This window comes from Apteryx rowi, unplaced genomic scaffold, assembly GCF_003343035.1.
Source record: "Apteryx rowi isolate R43461 unplaced genomic scaffold, aptRow1 scaffold_235, whole genome shotgun sequence".
Taxonomy (NCBI): Eukaryota; Metazoa; Chordata; class Aves; order Apterygiformes; family Apterygidae; genus Apteryx; species Apteryx rowi.
In genome coordinates this window covers 1,179,268-1,197,361 of record NW_020448697.1, presented here as the reverse complement: position 1 = coordinate 1,197,361, position 18,094 = coordinate 1,179,268, and the positions used below count along the sequence as shown (strand labels likewise).

Below are 18,094 nucleotides of genomic sequence, written 5' to 3'. Positions count from 1 at the left end.
AATAGCAGGGATGCAAGTATGTGTTTTGTGAGTGGTTATTATAGGATCATAACATAATATAAAAAAACTCTTTTGCAAGCTGATGCACAATTAGGATGCTTGTAGAAAAGCTGCTTTAGGAAAGCAGCTATTCCATTCTGACGTCCTCTGATGTAATTGTCAGATGGCATCAAGGTCAGATTTTTGTCTGCAGTTCTTGTTGGGTGAAGTTCCTGGGGTTCTGTGTTTTTATGTTGTTGTTTAGGCCAGGGGAAGAGGGAGGACTAAAATATTTCCTGATCATTTGTTGCACGTGAACACCCACACTGTTGAAGAATTATATATATTTTAAGCATTGAATTAGCATACTTTCAGTTCCCAAGGCACATGATGTGCTCTAAGCAGAGATGAAGCAACTGTGGTTTGAGACTAACCAATGGTCAAGCGTGGGTCTGTGTCTTGGAGCTGTCAGGATGAAGCAGAATGAATCATTCTTTGGTTTTATTTTCTGCAGTAACCAACCCTTACATGTAGCTGTGAGTACAATTCCTGTAGAGTGACCAGCCTCTGGTTGCAAAGCAGGTTTATTTTCTATTGCAATCATAAAATATGTATTCTTCCTTTCTTTTAGCTTAAAACTAGGGACCGATATATTAATAGCCTAAAAAAGAAATGCCAGAAGGACTCTGAGCAAAACAAAGAAAAACAGAGACGAATTGAAACCTTAGAAAAATACCTGGCTGACCTGCCAACGCTGGATGATATAGAACGCCAGACTAAACAGGTAAGGTAGAAAGAGTTGGTTTTACATTTTAAATATACATGTAAGTTCTGTAATGTCTGCTGCCAAATGTTTTACTGTTTCAATATGCATAACTTTTCTCATCTGTTTAGGAGGAGAAATATCTGAATGTTTTAAAAAGCACTGTAGCTATATTAGGGATAATCATACACAGATAGGTGAAGAGGGCCTAAGATTATGCAGAAGGTAACTGCAAGGCTGTGGCCTGCCACAATCCCTTCTATTAATGTGACATTGTGTCTGACTAATATAATCTGTGTTAGCTGCAAATTCTAGAAGAGAAGAACAAGCAACTCCAAGAAACTCTGACTGAGTTAGAAAAGAAGCTTGGAGAGGCCCGATCACAGTGCAGAGACAGAGAATTGCAACTGATGTGTCAGAAGAAAAAAGAAAAAGAGCTGGTCACAACAGTGCAGAGGTATGAACAGCGGCTTGAACTGTGTACTGAGATGGATGTGTTTTCCCGGCTAATGTCAAGACCTCACTTTTTTTTTTTTTTTTTTTTTTTCAGTCTTAATCTATTACAGTGCTAATGATTTTTCATGGCATAAATAATATTACTGTGCAAAATGACAGGGTAATGCAATAGAAAATCCAACAAAGTGCCATTTGTATCAAGTTGCAAGTAGTGCCACAGAGAAAAGTCTGCTATCTTTTTTTTTAAAGAATGCTGCAATGGCATCACAGACTACTGCCAGGGAGAGGATGGAATAAACATGTGCAGCAAAGCAGCACTGTATAGAAGCTGTCAGTGTTCCTGTTTAGTAACTAATCCTATCACGAGCTGTAGAAAAGCTCCCTGGATATCAGCTGAAGGGGAAATCAAGGAAGGGTCAAAGATAAATTGTGGCTGTTTCTTACCTTTTCACTGAGGCTGGGGGATGTTTACAGGGAGATTTAACTGCAGCTGGTGTGCTGTCATTGAACTTGAATAACTATAAAAAAACAAATGGGACAGATGTCCATGAAAAGATTCCAGGTGAGATATTGAGACATTATTACTATGGTATATGTTAAATCATAGGAACTACTTAAAGGCTTATTAAAAAAAAAAAAAAAAGAGCAGGGGGGAAATCACTTTTAATAATTTATGGGGCTGTTGCTACAGTTCAGTGTCCCTCAGTTGCGTAAATGTGCATGCCATAGCAGTCTGAAAGTGTTTCCATGATGAAAGGCTAGCTGCTTGGGACACCTTGCCAGCCAAGTCATTGGACGCATTGTTTCCATCTTACAAGTGAAAGGCCTTTTTCTTCATGCCTCCGTAATCTAGAGGGATCATTTCGTCTTTTCTGAAGGCCTGCAAATAGTTGAAGTGGCCTCTGGTTTCTAAATTAGACAACAGGATTAACACTAATAAAATGTATTTTCTTTTTGAGAGAAGGTGAGCAGGCAAAAGCTCTAGCTACACCTAGGAGCTTAAACTGAGCTACAGAGGGTCTGAAGGTCATGGCCTCATATGGAAGCAGCTGGCAGAAGTGGCTTTATGCTCCCATATGTGGCATATATGTGGCTTTATGACAAGCCAGTCCCAGAGGGCATGAAGGATACATGGTTAGGGCTTGCGCATTCAGTAACCTGATAGCAGTGAGGCTGCTGCAGCTCTGTGTCCCCAGGTCCAGACAGTAGCAAGGCTGAGCATGTATTCCCGGTAGGTACACCTGTGCACACAAACACACGTGTACAGCACATACGTACATATGTATGTGGCCAGCCACACTGATCAACATGGCCAGCCACACACAGCACTCTCAAACACAAACAGCAACAACAATTTCACCCTGTTCTCCTCTCTGGTTGATCAGACAGAAGGTCTGTTAGTGGAACATACTTATATATTTATATATATACACGTAGGTACAACGTGGATCCATCCAGCAGCTGGGCTGAGATACTCGGTCCACCCAGTAGCTCATCCCTGTGCTTGTGAGCCCTGAGGCCTGCAGCTCCACTCCAGTTGCTGGTATAGACCACACAAAAGCACACATGCACACGTACAAGCGGGTCTCAGTTGACCCCCAACCTGCACTGGCTCCCTGGCAGTTGGCTGGGACTCCCTAGTCCCTCTGGTGGCCAACTGCCCCCATGGTGTCGCCCTGAGACCCCCACACACCCCTGGCTCCCAGGTCACTTCACCTACCCACCAGATGGTCCAGCTTGATGTTCATTAGCGATCGCACCCTCACTCGCATCCCTCACTTGCTGCAGTTGCTGACACCGCAGACTTGGGACACTCTCACCCGTGGTGCCATTCCAGTTGCTGGTGCTTAATTTTGGTCACTCTGGTCTCTCCAGTTGCTGCCCCACAGACACATGGGCCCCTGGGAGCTGTGGTCTGGCTCCAGTTGCTGGCACTCAGACCTCCACACACACAGAACAGAGAGTCCCTCACTCAGGAAAATAGGTAGAAAAGGAGAATAAGGATAAGAAGATAGGCCAGACTGCRCTAATTAGGCACTGGGTATGGCCAGACAAACATACTGACCGGCCCTGTTTACACACAACCAGCCCTTTTTATCCACATATCCTGTTTTCCCATGTTTTTTCTTCCCAAACCCACCGTGATCCCTCCCTTTCTCCACCTTTGTTTCTTCCCTGAAACATCCCATAATAAGTCTTGTGCAGTCCCAAAATGCTCTTCCCCTGCATCCCCCAATGTGTCCCATGACCTGAGACAGTGACCCTCCCCACAGTGTGCAGGGGGCTCAGGGGAGGCAGCTCCTTTTGACCCATGGTGTTGGGTTTCACTTCTGGCCTGGGGGCTGGGGTAGCCCTGGAGGAGCCTGGACAGGGGACTGTGTCTCTGACTGGTTGTTACTGGGGCTTCCCGACCTGCCAGTGTCTCTCTGAGCTCCCGCATGTGTATGAAGAGGGGCCTTTTATGGGCTGAGCAGCTCCTGTGATGGGCCTGGGGGTAGCTGGGGCAGGGTATGATTGGGGTGCCCCTACCTGCCATTACTCCTTTGGGCTCACCTGTGGGTGTGCGCAGGTGAGCTTTTTATCACATAACCTAATGCAGACCATCAGTATAGGGTTTTGCATCACTCATCCACTGTTGGTTTGCTAATTCATAAGGCTGGATTCTGTTTTGTACAGTTTTACAGTGCCGCTTGGAAGATGGTGCAAATTTCTAATTTCTCACTAGAACACGCTGCCCTTTTGGTTTCTGTCAGTACACTTAATTCTTTCTCTTGTGCTGAACAGCTTGCAGCAGAAAGTAGAAAAATGCTTGGAAGATGGTATTCGCCTTCCCATGTTGGACACCAAACAGCTTCAGAGTGAGAATGAATGTCTCAAAGAAAAGAATGAGAAAGCCAGTAAGGTTAGTCTGCAAGCTAACTTTTGGTGGCATCTTTAACCTTGAGTCCTACATTTCTTATTTTATTTTTTATTTTAAAAATAACTGTCTCACTAAGGAATTTTACATTTGTTGTTAATCCGGATTTCTTTTGAATACCTATCTGTTTCTGGTCTGTGCATTTATTTTCCATGAATTTCCAGTTATGTGAGAATTAAACTCTCTCTTGTCACTTACATTTTCAAAGATTGGCCATTTGAAACCTATGGCTACACATCTATAAGTTGATTTAAAAAGGCAGCTGAAGAGATTCAAGCCTTTTAAATTACTCAATTTTATTTTCCAGGTCATAGACAATCAACAAAATCAGATAGCTGCACTGATTTTAGACTTGCAGGTAAGGAAGAGCATATATTTTGGTACTTACTCTGTCAATTCCTAGTTCATAAAGATGACATTATTAGAATTGAATTACATCCTTTTATCTGCCCAAATAGGAAGCAAAGATAAAAATGCCAAGAACTTAATCTTATGGCCTGTAGTTGACTTGCATTTTCCTGCAGGTTCAGATAGTATTTATTATTGACATTGGTGTGGTTTAGCACTTAGCACTTTGCAGATACTAAGAATAAAGTGGAAAACTATTGTTATGTAGCATCCTTACTCTGCTGGTCCAGTGGATGTCATACCAGGGCTGCCTGTTTCAAGTCTGAGAATTGCCTCTTTAAATAACGGTCAAGTCTCCCATCAAACACTGGGGTTCAGATGCTTATCCAGAGTACCAAAATGACATTGATCAGAAGTTTCACTACTGAGGTCCCTAGCAGACCCAGATGCCWTTCTAAACCACACCACTTCACATCTCACACAGTTCAGGCAGGTCCCTGTTCTGCTGGTTTCTGACAGTCACTCATTTAGGTACCTTAACTCTCTTGGTGGGTCTTGGGTACCTAGCTTGGAGCCAAGGATTTCTCAAGGCAGCAGAGGTTACTAGGAGTCAGTAGCAGCTCTGTGGATTGTATTAACGCATCAAGCTCCTGATCCTTGGCAGGTACTTAGTGACCAGTGTTTGTTGTGGAGAAAAGGAAATGTTATACAGGTTGTAGGGAAGAAGGTATCTCTTGTCCTGGCAAAAGCTGAGCATTTGAAAAAAATAGCAATTGTAGAACACTTATTTTCAGCGATTATTCAAGTCAGATATGATAAACTTTAGTTTCTGCATTCTTCTACTAGATTAGCATTTGTCTCCACGTTTCTTGCTTCTGTGTCCTCCAGCAAAATTGAAGTTACAGGGTTGTGCCTTGAGGGTGAAGAGGGTGCTTCTACTTTGGCTGTATGTGCTGTAGGCTTGGGCGAACAGCAAAATGGTAGTAAACCAGTCAGCTCAATGCCTGCCCCTTCTGCAGTGGGAAGGGAGTGCTCTCTGGAGCTAGAATCCAAATAATAAGAGATACAGAACTGCTTGTGTAACACGTTCTTAGCAAATATACGTTCTTACTTCCACTTTGCATACTGGAACTAAATCTGCTTGTTTATAAGCATGGAAAGTAAGTCTTCTTTCATCATCTGAGCGCTTCCTTTTTCTAACATGCAGGTAAACAACTGGTGTTGAAAAGAAGCCTGGTACCTGCAACAACCATATTATTGCTTAATTAAACCACCTTGTRTTAAATACATCAGTAGAGAAGCAGTAGGGAATTTAGTTTGCAATGTAATGTGCATCTGTTATCTGAAAAGCAAAATCAGTCATTTAACCTTCTCTAGTTTTGAAGGCAGCAAAATTTATCAAATTGAGATGTTTTCATGAAAAATTCGCCTATGACTCAAGCAAATGTAGTTCTATATCTTTAATAATTCCAAAAAAAAAGTATCAAATTGAACTCCATAACCTTTCTCAGGTTCTCTTTCTGTCTCCATAGTTAAGATTATTTTGTCAAAATATACACAGCTTGCCTACATGCATCTCCCCCATCCTAAATTTTCCTTAACTTCCTGATCTCTTGCTCTCCATCAAATTTATTTTGAGGTTTTTTAAAACGTTAGTCAATTTTGTGTGCGTTTATACAGACAGCTGTTTTGGTGCTTAGACTCTGAAATGACTTTAGGGGACTGATACTGGGAAATGCCAAGTAGGAGAGGAGTGACAGACTTTTCATGGAGTGGTGTTCTGTTCTCCAGGACTTTCTCTTACCTTTCCCATTTTGATGTATTTTGTTTAAGGTCAAAAAATAAGATTTGAATATGGTGTTAGCCCTCAAATTAGTTGTAGACCATCACAGTTTCTTCGTATCCTTGATTTCCTTCCCCATTGTATTCCTCGAACAAGCATTGAAAATTAGTTCATTGAAAACTGATAGCCTTCATCAGGAGGGAGATACAATTTATCTTCAGCTCAGATGATCTTACTTCACTCCATCTCTTCAGCCACATTTTGCAGTTATGCTTTAGAATGTATTGCCAGTCATTGTTTCCAGCTTGCATCCTGGAAACAAATTTTGCTTCAAACAGCACTGTATTGAGCAGTGCTAGTTTCTGTTTGCTTAAAAGCATGACGGAGTGATTTTGATCTTCCTTGATATGTTGTATGGTTTTACTTGGTTGGTTTGTTTTCCCAAGTGTGAGGGGTTAAGATTCTAGTTGGTTTTGAAAAGATGTAATGCATATGAGCACATCTTCAGAAAAAGGAAAATTATAAATGGAATTGGCTTTTACAAAATCCATATTTACATGAGTAATTTAGATATCACAAAATTAACATTTTTATACAAAACAGATAGGAGAAGAAAGTCAGATCGTATGGTGCCTGTGTTACTCAAAGTCCATCCGTCAATCCCATCAGTCACAATAAACCCAAATTGTGCCAGGACTGGGAATAATGCCACCAAATTGTAACTTTAGAAAGCAAAAGGGAAAAAATAAGGATGAACTGAAGAGCTCTTTGAGCCCTGGAAAATCATAGCACTATGGGCTCAACCAAGCTGGTAAGCATACGTGCTGCTTCTGAGTTTTAAGTTTAGGGTAGCATAAGATTAGGGTAGCATAGATAGATATATCTTTTAGAAGTAAACATTGGTTTCCACTTTCAGTAGTTACTGTTAAGTGATGATACTCATGAGCTGAGTATGTACCTATTTGGAATATTCTAGAGGATGTTTTTGGAATAATCAGCACAGCAGTGTAAATTTAGTGACAAAAGTAATTCTGGGGAAGGTAACACTTCTAAACCTGTCTTCCCCGCCACCTACTCACCCTAAGGAGGACTGCACAGTCAAACCTTTAATGTCTGGTATTGACGCAAATATAAAACATGTACCTGGTACTGGTAGCAGTAATGCGTTTATCATAACTGAGGCTCAGGATGTCACTGGACTTCTTCATGAAGGGGAATGCATGAAGGGYTATTAACATTTGAAGATACGTGGAAGCTGGGAGGGTATTTTGGGGATCTGTTCTCCTCTTCCTCCCTAAACGTTTTCTTTTTGGCCGTTACCACGGCCAGGGGATACTGAGCTAGATGGACTTTCAGTCTGACCCAGTATGACCTTTTTTTTTTTTTTTTTTTCCAGAAGACACTGTTTAAGAAAAATTTAAAAAAGACTATTCAACATCACTGCAGATCATACTCATCTGCAAGCACTACAAAGGAAGTGCATCAAGCAGAGCTGTTTCCTCCCTTCTTCTGGCACAGGAGGTTTCCTTTGACATAGAGCAGAGCCCGTGTTCTTCCTTCCCCCCACCCCAGTACGAAGTTGTGTTCTCTGCTGCAGCTTATCTTTAGGATGCAGCTTATCTCGACACTTCCTTTCTAGGTGTTTGGTGTGGGTGAGCTGAGAGATGTGTCAAGTGCATGAAAATAGCTTAAAAACAAGTAGTCGTTTCTGAATTCTACCCAGTAATTTTTATTACTTAGATAAAAATAAAGCTTTTGATCCAAATTAAGTGTCTAAATTTTAACGCCTTTGTTTTCCAATTTTGCAAAGGGGTATGAAAAAATACTGACTTTTTTGCTGCTTTTGTAGTGTTGAGATGAGTATGTTAGGAAATTGTTTGTCAAGGCTTCACACCTCCAATGTGTGCCCAGGCCATTAATAATTCCACTTAGTATTTGCCCTACCTTCCTTCTCAATACTGTCAGCCTTCTTGTCAGCACTAGTGATTCTTATAGCTGGCAAGTCAAATACTTGGCCTACAGAGTGTAGAGGAAGGTATGTATATGGTATAAGGCAGATGTACATATAGGCATAGTCTCCCTATGCTCTACAATTCACAGTATTAGTGCCCTGAAAATTCCATTTTTCATACAGTTAAGGAATAGTTCACATAATAGGAAGTTTGGCGCTTTTTTTAACCAAAGCTTACTTGTTTTCTTAAGACCCCCAAACTAGCTAAGTTTTGCACAGTTTGCTGTCGTTCTATCAAGTGGTGAGCTTGATATAATTTTTCTGTGTGTGTGGACACATGTACTCACATGTGCGCGCACTGCCCCCCCCCCCCTTGAATGAAGCTGCAGAATGAGAATGCAGCAATTTAAGCATATCTTATGCTAAAGAGTGACTTGACCTTTCAATAGCATTTTATTTAAACCACTATATAGATTTCCCTGTAAGAGAGTTTTCAGCTTTGGAAGATCAATCTCTAGGCTTTTACCTGCAGAGATTCAAGAAAAATATTCTTCCCAGACAAAGTTATTCTGTAAAGTGAACTCCGCTGGTTTGTGAAATGCTCTTTCTCCTCCTCTCTGTCACGATCTCTAGTTCCACTGTATGGAGGGTTAGAATCAGAACTGTGCTAAAGCACGCAGCTTTGTTACCAATGCTCTAGCTGTATTTTGAGCAAGATAAGATTGGATTTACATCTTATAATTGAAATTGGGTAACAGATTTTACATATTAATGTGCTGCTGAGTTAGGGATGTGGAGGACACTTCATGTACTGTAGTAGCACAGCATCAGATTTCTGAGTGATACTATTAACAACAAAAGAGGATTTTTTTGTTATTTCTTCATGAAAATTGAAAAGATTTGTGGTATAAAGCATCAGGAGTTTATGTAATCAGTGTTCATTGTTACTAGTATTCAGATTAAGTAGGTTGAATATTCCTTTTTCTGAATTTTGCCAAATGACCTTGAAAGGCATATATACTGATATAAAAGCCAAGCAGCAAAATAAATCTGCCTGCTTTTGACAACAAAGATAAAACTGTAGTCACACAGAGTTCATGCCAAAAATCCTAGTGGAAATATATAATGACTTCTGAGCTTCGACTCTGTGGGTGAAAATTAGAAATTTACTATAAGAATAAAATACGGTTCATTCATTTAATCTGGAATAGTCGAACTCCATTGCAATTCAGTGCTTTAAGGCTGTAGCACTGTATATAAATTAATAGATTCCACGTCTCTTTGAGAAGTAGGATTATCCTTATCTTACTAAAAGGTAAAATACAAGTTAAATCACATTGGAACACAGTTAAGTATAGTGAAATTTTAGATGTAGCAGTTTCATATGTTATTCAAAGTAATAAATTGATGAACACTGTAATTCTCTCAGAGCATATGCCTCAGGTGAGCTGTCTGATACTTCAAAACCTGATGCAACTGGTGTTAAAATATGTTATAGCTGGGCTTTGTACAACTTAAAGGAGAAACTTCAGAGTAGTTCAGTCAGTTGCAACAAGAAGACTTGAAGAGGGGAATTGGCAGCAGCTGATTGCAGTGTTGCTGGGTTTGGGTTTATTGCTGCTTGAGACTGGTCTGGAAGTCAAACATGAAATGCTCCAAGACTTAGGTACAACAGAATCCTAGAAACATTCTGTTGACTTTATTACTGATGAGAATAATTTTTCTGTCTACTAAAATTGTACTGTAAACTACAAATAAGTTACTTGCAGTTGTTGCTGAACACAGTAGAGATATGCCAAGCATTGTGATTGATCTTGTGCGTGAATGGTTTTAAATGGAGGTCACTGCTCTGATATCAGCTGTCAAGGACTTTCTTCTCAGTTGCGTAGCAAATTCACCAGGTGAATTCTGTGTTGTGAAAGGTTGTAGGAACCCCTGCCACAGTATTCAAGGAAAATAGAGATCAAAAAAATTCTTAGTTATTGTTCTGACTAATTCTTAGTAACTCAGTGATTACACAAATGTAGCTTAGTTGTCATTAATATTCTTCTTATTTCAAGTGAAGTTATGTGAATAGAATAAACAGTACTGCATGGTTATTTTAGACTTCACGCATTCCTTTTTAGAGTAACGTTTTGCATGAGTTTTTTTGTTTATAAACTGATATTGCTAAGTTAAAGGGTTTGGCGATATTTAGAATAGTTATGTTAGCATGTAGTTATGTTAGCTGTTGCTCCAGCTGAATACTTACTAGGTGGAACATGGTAGGAAGATAACAAATGAGAAAGTAATGCAATAACAATAAATAAGTAGAATTTAGAAATTTATTGAGAGTGCATTTTTTTGTCAGTGCTAACATACAGTATGAAAATTTAAAATCATTACCTGTGTTTTCATTTGATTTAGTCTATGCAAGAGAAGCTTTTGCAAGAAAAGCTGACAGTTCAGAAGATGACAAATGAGCTTGAAGAAAAAGAAAAGAATATAGAGCGATTAAATAAAACTCTCTTTGAAGTAAGTAAAACCCTTTCAAAACCCAACCCCAAACCAAACCAGCAAGGAAAAACCTTGTAGAATATGATTATGATATCTCATGGAAGGGCTTTATGAGCTTAATACAGACTTCATCATGCTAGATGCTGTGCAGATGTAATAGATACTATCTCTACCTCAAAAAGTGAGCATTTTTAGTGTCAAGGCCAGTAAGCAGTGGTCCCATGGAACAGACTGTTGGGTAAAAGCTGGTTAATTATCATGCTTTGGAGTCTAGAGAAATATTGATGCTATGTATTTAATAAATAATAAATACAATTAATTTTATTTAATGTTGTTTGTGGTTTGAAACAGAAAACTTTTTGCTACACTGTATGTTGCAAATTAACTTGCCCTTTTTTCCTGTCTCTTTCACGAAGAACCAAAGATTGGTGGAAGAGAATGCCTCCCTGAAGGAGCAGATACGACAGGTGGAACAGGCCAGGCAGCCAGTCTCTGAGAAGATGCCCATAGCAGACCAGTTGTTCAAGGAAATGTCCCACTGTTTGTACGACTTGAAAGCACTGTGCAGTATTCTTACCCAGAGAGCTCAGGGCAAGGAGCCCAACCTTTCCTTACTGCTGGGAATCAGATGTAAGTGATGCTGTCATTGCCATGATTAATTGTGTTTTGACATAGAATAACAGTTTAGCTAGGTGGTGCTCAGACTTGCCAGCTGGACAGGCCRCAGTCTTCCCCTTGCTGTGCAACTGAAGCAGTTGTGCAGGAACTGTACTGGAGCGCTCTGGGAACACTGGGCTACTAATTACGTAAGAGTACACAGGTGCTGGTCAGCTCCAAGGACAGAAGGTGGCCAGCTGACTGTTCCTATGGCCCCAGTCGTGGATATACTCACCCTGTTAGAAAGGAAAGGTGCATACTCAGATGTCTGTCCCTCCTGAGACACACTGCAGTCACCTTGAGGGCTAATGGATGTTTTCTGCTAAGTGTATTCTGACCTATAAACTCATAAGCGAGCCTGATATAGATGCTTCAAGTATACTTTTGTTTTAAAGCCTTTGGGCTCAAGTGATGGAAAGAGTGTACATCTGCAGTGTGAACATCTGTAGGTGTGTGTTTGGGGTGTGGGCCTGCATGTATTAAATAAACCTGACTGGCAGGCAACACCATCTTCAGTACTGCTAATTGCACATCTAGTCTTTTGGACTTGCTCAGCTGTTAAACTAACCTGGAGATGAAGAGCACATCCTAAAGCTAGTCAGACAAAACTTCAGTGTAATGAGTTTATGTTAAGGTTTTTTTTCTTCTTCTTTTAACAAGATACAAAACAATTACTTTTTTTTTTTTTGACCTGAATATATCATCATATTTTTTTCTGGATGTTAATTAGAACTAATCAGATAAACTTGTTGCTGAACTGGACCTTCAGCAAAGTAGAAAGGGGAAAGTATACTGTCCTGTGCAGCAAAGCTACTACACACCACATGTATTCGTCTGCACTGTAACCCCCATGGTATTGGGGAGTGCAGCATATGACACTCAGAGTCCCTGAGACCATCATCAACCAGCAAGACAAATAGTGCAATACATCTGTAGTACTATTCCATAATCTTACGTGACCTCATTTACTGAATCCTCTTACCCATCTTTTCTGAGGGGCTAGAGAGCACCGAAACCTCTAGCCTGGTTGTTCTGCCCAGTTTCTTCATCTTAGCGCTGTTGTTGAAAGCTGCTGGCAAGCCTAGATTTTAGTGCAAACAGAAAAGCCTGTCTTTCAGAGAAGCAATGATAGGTTCTGAACTGGCTTTCAGTTCACACAGTACCACACTTTGTTGTTTTTTCATCATGCTGAAGCATAATTTGTCTTGATGTAATTAAATTAAAATGTCATCTCCCCCCCCCCCCGGCCATTTTGAGAGGGGCTGACCAGTTTACGTATTCACCGAGCACAGTTGTTAGAGCAAGCTTTAACTGTGGGGTTTGTTTTTCACAGCACTGAGCTGCTCAGCTGAAGAGAATGAAAACTACCACAGCACAGAAACTCTTTCGAAGAAGCTCTTGGATGTCTGTCAGTTACGCAAGGATATCGATGAATTAAGGACTATAATGTCGGACCGTTACGCTCAGGACATGGGGGACAATTGCATTACTCAATGACAATGTTTCATCTAGCAACAAATGACTTATTAAACATTGCTGTGTCACAGGTCTTTTCATTTCTATTAAGGAGCCATATTGGAAGATTGCAAATAGAGCTGCACATGCATATCTATGAGGACTGTGCATATTTAATCTTGGGAGTTGGGTGGGGAGGGGAGCATCATGGTTTGAACAGAGTGGTACAAGCTACAAGAAATCTTTCTCCAAACTACTGAATGTAGGAGCAAGCTGTGAAGAATGTTTCAGTTGGATACTTGTTTCCTTCATTAGGACTCATTTTAGGACTCATTTTATTACTTCACGTGGTTTCTGGAATGAGAGCGTCAAAATCACCATGTTGCTACTGCTCTGTCCTTGCCATTCAAACCTTTGCTGAAGGAAGCATCTGTATTCTGAAATTGCAGAAAAGGGTCAAAGGACCTAGAGCTGTATGTGGTGAAGCCAGAGGCTTCAGCGACTGCACTTCATTCTAGAAATTGCAATTGGAATAATTCCTGAGCACTGCAAAAAGTAACTACTCTTTAAATCACCTAAARAATTTGACAGAGGAAAGCTGTTATTTTCAGTAATGGATCACTAGCATGCTTTCCCAATAGCAGAAGCAAAAACAAGTTTTAACTTCTTTACGTGCATGAAATTCATCAAATTTAGGACTATTAAATCTCCGCATTGCTTTAAGAAGTTTCAAAAGTATGAAGTCTGTCACAAACCCAGAGAAGCTGGGAGGAAAATCGTGGCATAGGATGTGGCTATCAGAAAAAGAGTAGGCTGTATTTTAGTGTTCATACCATGCTTTCTTCTTCTTTTTTTTTTTTTCCTTCCTTCATATCTGTTTTAAAATGTGGCTAGTCTATATATGCAAGGTTCTATCCCAGAAGGCCTCTGAGGAGGAGGTGAGCAACCTCAACCATTTCTTACTAGAGCTACGAAACGGGTGTTTGACACTTTGCAAAATCAGGGCTCAAAGCAGAATGTTTCCGCTTGCCAGTGTTGAATACTCAGTTATCTGAAGACTGCAAAATTTTCCACATTGTTTGGGAGTTTTGAATTCCTCCATATTTGTAGGAAGAGATTACATTTAAAAAAAGAAGATAACATATTTTCATAGTTTATTCAGTGAGTGTCACTTGGCAGTGCTATTTCACTCCTGTGGGACAGCTGGAATACTGACCACTCTACCTTCCTGCAACAGTACTGAAAGTTAGCTGAACAGTTGTGTGTGGTGTAAAATAGTATTTTACTGAAGGAAACAAAAGTCCACAAAGAGCAAAACCACTCTTAAATCACATTATTAAGAAAAAATATGAGCATTGACTATATGTGATATTTAAAGAAAGTTTGGAGTGGCTGAGGTGGAAGTCAGTTGGTCAGCTGCCCTGTAGTGTTGGTAACAGCAGAAATCTCTGTTAAAAAGCATAACGGTTAGGACTAAGTAAACAGAGAGTAAAATTCTTGTAACAAATGAGTTAGTATCTTCAATTTTCTGATGATATCTAAACTAATAGGAAAAAAAGCATATAGCAACATAGACTAAAGTTACCAATGTTTAACTTGGCAATTTTTCACTTTCTGTTCTATGTTAAACAGTTACTGTTAATGTTGTTTTATATTTTAGTGATTTAAAAAATGTTGGTTTTTTTTAACTATATGGACTTATTTATTCGACAATATTCTTTATCATGAACCTACACCTGGACTAATCTGTGAAAAATAGTGTTACTATCTATATTATTGCTTCATGGTATTTTCAGGTAGATTAACCTGACTGATCCACCTCCTTGCAAGCACTAAAAAGAATGTCTAAATGAAATCTCAAGTGAAGTTGCCCAGTGTCTACACTTCAGAGGAAGAAAGGAGGCCATTTATTTTTGATGTCTAAACACTGCTCTTTCTATAGTTTTGAAGATATACCTTCATACTAGTGCAAAACAGAAAACCAGGATCTTTGTGCAAATAGACTCTTCTCGTTTCCTGTGCCTCTAACAGTACTGGCTTTTATAACTGGAGCATCAATATTTTTTAACAGCCAGTTCCTTTGATGTAGTTCATTGTTCTTGGCCCTGCAGTGAAATAATAGGCCCCAGTTTATGGCATCTTTGTCTGGTATCAGAAATTCAACAATAGAATTTCAGATAGTAACCTAAAAGTATTAGGGAGGGAGGAAGTACCTAAGCCRCACATTATTTCCTTAGATGGAAGTGTTATATCTATAAAAACTACCAAGCAACACATTCTTCTAAATTTTGTGGAAATAATGAGTCTAATGGAGCGATTAGAAAGGAACAGGAGACTTTCTGAGTCCCTTTCTGTCACTTTGTATTATTAAGCTGGTCATTTGACTGGTGTGCCTCCACTGTCCCATCTCTCAAATGGTGATACTGTACAGCAGAGTTGAGATTAGTAATTTAATATTTGCAAAGCACTTCAGGAGCTTTTTATGCTCTTTAAGTATTAGTTGAAATTCCCTCAGGAAAGAGGTCCCATTTTAGTTGTAATACTTGGATTGCAATGCTACAATCTTCTTGCATTTTTAAATTTTTATTACAGAATCTGTAATATTTATGTTGACTTTAAAGCACTTGATTTTAAAGCACCCTGAGTTTATCTGCCTAAGTCATATTAAAAGTAGGGAGGTAAATGATGGATGTATGAGCCAAAGATACAGATTACCAACTGAATATATACAGTGATACAGTATTTTATTTGATTTCTTAAAATTTGGCCTATTGTAGTAGTAGCAATTGCTATATATACATCAGTTTACAGATGCCTCTAAATGGAATAAGCTTTGTCTAGGATATGCATGATTGTTTAATTGGTTAAAAAGTAGTATGTGTGGTCTCATTCAGCATATTTAATACACAGCTGATTAATGAATGTTAACATTGGAATTGCTTAGATTTAGTCATGACAACTTTTTGCTGTAGCTGTTAGACAATCTCAAGGGCTGAAAAGCAACTGCTAATGAATGGATACTGTACAGTTCTGTCTGTCAGCAAATTTGTACAGGAATTTTTTTGTATCGTTTCAGATTGAATTTATACAATCCTTTAGAAGATACTTACAGTAAGTAACTACTGTACTCAATAATGTATTTTGAAAAAGACTCAGAAAGTAACTGTCTTTGGACAAGCTATAGATGATGCTATGTATTTGCTATATAGGAGTAATGCAGCGCAATTGTGTAAACTTGGTTTAAGTTCCTAGCCTCAGCTGTGCAGCTTTATAGTGTGATAATTCTGTGAAATTATTGAGATTGCTGTAACCACCCACTCAGACTTCAACATCTTAAAACAGCCCATGGTCATGCAGTAATTGCAAGAGCCAAAGTGATTTTATCCTTTTTCACTTCAGGTTTCTTTCCTTCCTTTGCCCTCACTGGCTGCTTTTGTTTCAGATGCTCTTCTTGACTGCTTGCGGGGTGGGAGCACAAGGAAAGAACAAAAAACACTTCCTCCACCGCCTGCTGCCCTAGTGCTGGCAGCGCTGGCATGCTGCCATGTACCAGCATGGGCTTAGTTTTCTCCAGTTTTCCTGTCCTTATCAGTGTTCTTACACAGGTGGAGTTAGAGATCGATCAGTCAGAAGAGCCCAGATATAACAAGTTCTGTCAAGAGTGGGGAAAAGATCTTTTGAATTAATCTGCATTCTTAGGTTGAAAAGAAGTCAATGGATATTATGTAAAGAGATTGTTTATTCCAGTAGCTCATTAGCAATATTAATTCCACAGCTGCATACCTTTGTGCCTTTTTTTGCCCGAAGTAAGTGTATATTCCCTATGAACTGTAGATAAGTTGTTAGAATATCAATGGCTGCACCTTGTTTCCCTCTTGCCTGCCAATATTTTGTTTATAGGCTTTTGTAGTAAGGACTCTTGCATAACATCTAGAAATATAAGTACTTAAAATAGGTACTAGGTATACACTTTCGATGTTAGGCTGGTTGTAGTATGCAGCTTTTTTGAGTATGAAGCGTGAGCAGGAAACTCAAATCATAGTGTGTTGATTTTGTGTATATTAATTACAGTATATCATTAGTTCAGTGGGGAGGAGTGTTTGGAGCTAACTTTTAAAAGCACAGCTGACATATGTACTGGATCAGTCCCTAAAGACTGGTAGTTTGTAAATTGGGTTCAATTTTTGAACCGCTCAGAATACCTCATATGTAAATAGAGTTGTCATGACTTAATCAAAATGTGTTCATTGTAAAAAGTAAAGGAGCCACTGGCTGGCTCAGCTTTAGGCTTATTGTTCTTGCCTCTTTTTGTAATTTTTTTTAAAGTAGGGTTTACAGCTAGAATTTTGAATGCCAAAGTTCTATTTATTAAATAATAATAAAAGTTTTCATTGTTAATGACTGGTATTTTTCCACTGGAATTTGTTTGTTGATGTTTGGGATTTGTATCCACAGAGCAAAAATAAATTTTCTTATAAAACTGATTTTCTTTTCCATTGTTCCATTTGTCCAATACCTGGCATGTAACAGAAGGGACCAAAGCTAGACTAATGGCTGGAGACAAGAAATGCAGTGTGAAAGAAGCCCCCCCTAGCAGGCACCCCTAACTTTCCTTCAGTGCAGTTTATATTCTATCTAAATATCAGCTGACCAAGCTCTCTTTCTGGCATTAATTTTGCTTTAAAAAGAGGGCATTGGTAGCAAAAGTATTACTTGAGGTAATGAAAGGATTTTAGAAAAGAGTTGCTTGTAAAGTCCCTACTGCTTTTTTAGGAGGAGGATGCTATTGCCCACCTCAGATGTTGATTAACAAGAGAAATGTGTAGGCAGCAAAAACACTGAACTAGAAAAGTTAGTGGTGTGCAGTCTTTTTTCCCCATCCTACAGTGAAACACAGGTTGAGAGCTCTTGAGTCAGTCAAGCAGGGGAGTTCACTAACGTTACAGTTGAACATTAGCTGATCAGAAAGGTAAATGGGAAGCAAATATAAAGCTGCAGTAAGTTTGGTGATATAAAGGCTATTCTGGAGAGACCTGGTGGTTGTTTCCCCACAATCAGGTTTTCCTCACATCTTACAGAAAGTCCAAATAACAAATGAAAAGTGCTAGACTGCAAGAGATGGGTTTCATTTGGAAGAAATCAGCTGGATGCTTTGCTACAGACAACGGACTGGCAGGGCAGATGCCGCTTAGATCTCTTGTGGCAATGCCTTTGCTCTTTAAGCCCATCAAGCAATATGCTTTATAAACTCTGGCTGCTCCTGTAATAATAAAATCTAGTCTAAAGATG

At 39.4% G+C, this 18,094-nt stretch overlaps 1 protein-coding gene across 1 annotated transcript in view; it reads left to right on the top strand.

Annotated features, from left to right (window-relative positions):
* CEP85L (centrosomal protein 85 like) overlaps window positions 1-17,289 on the top strand; it is a 123,117-nt gene extending 105,828 nt beyond the window's left edge. The window contains exons 7-13 of the mRNA XM_026065979.1: window positions 611-763; window positions 1,045-1,199; window positions 3,983-4,100; window positions 4,423-4,473; window positions 10,604-10,711; window positions 11,110-11,323; window positions 12,684-17,289. Of these exons, the coding sequence (XP_025921764.1) occupies window positions 611-763; window positions 1,045-1,199; window positions 3,983-4,100; window positions 4,423-4,473; window positions 10,604-10,711; window positions 11,110-11,323; window positions 12,684-12,847 (963 nt within the window). The 3' untranslated portion in view covers window positions 12,848-17,289. The remainder of the gene's footprint in view (window positions 1-610; window positions 764-1,044; window positions 1,200-3,982; window positions 4,101-4,422; window positions 4,474-10,603; window positions 10,712-11,109; window positions 11,324-12,683) is intronic.
* The last annotated feature ends 805 nt before the right edge of the window (window positions 17,290-18,094 follow it).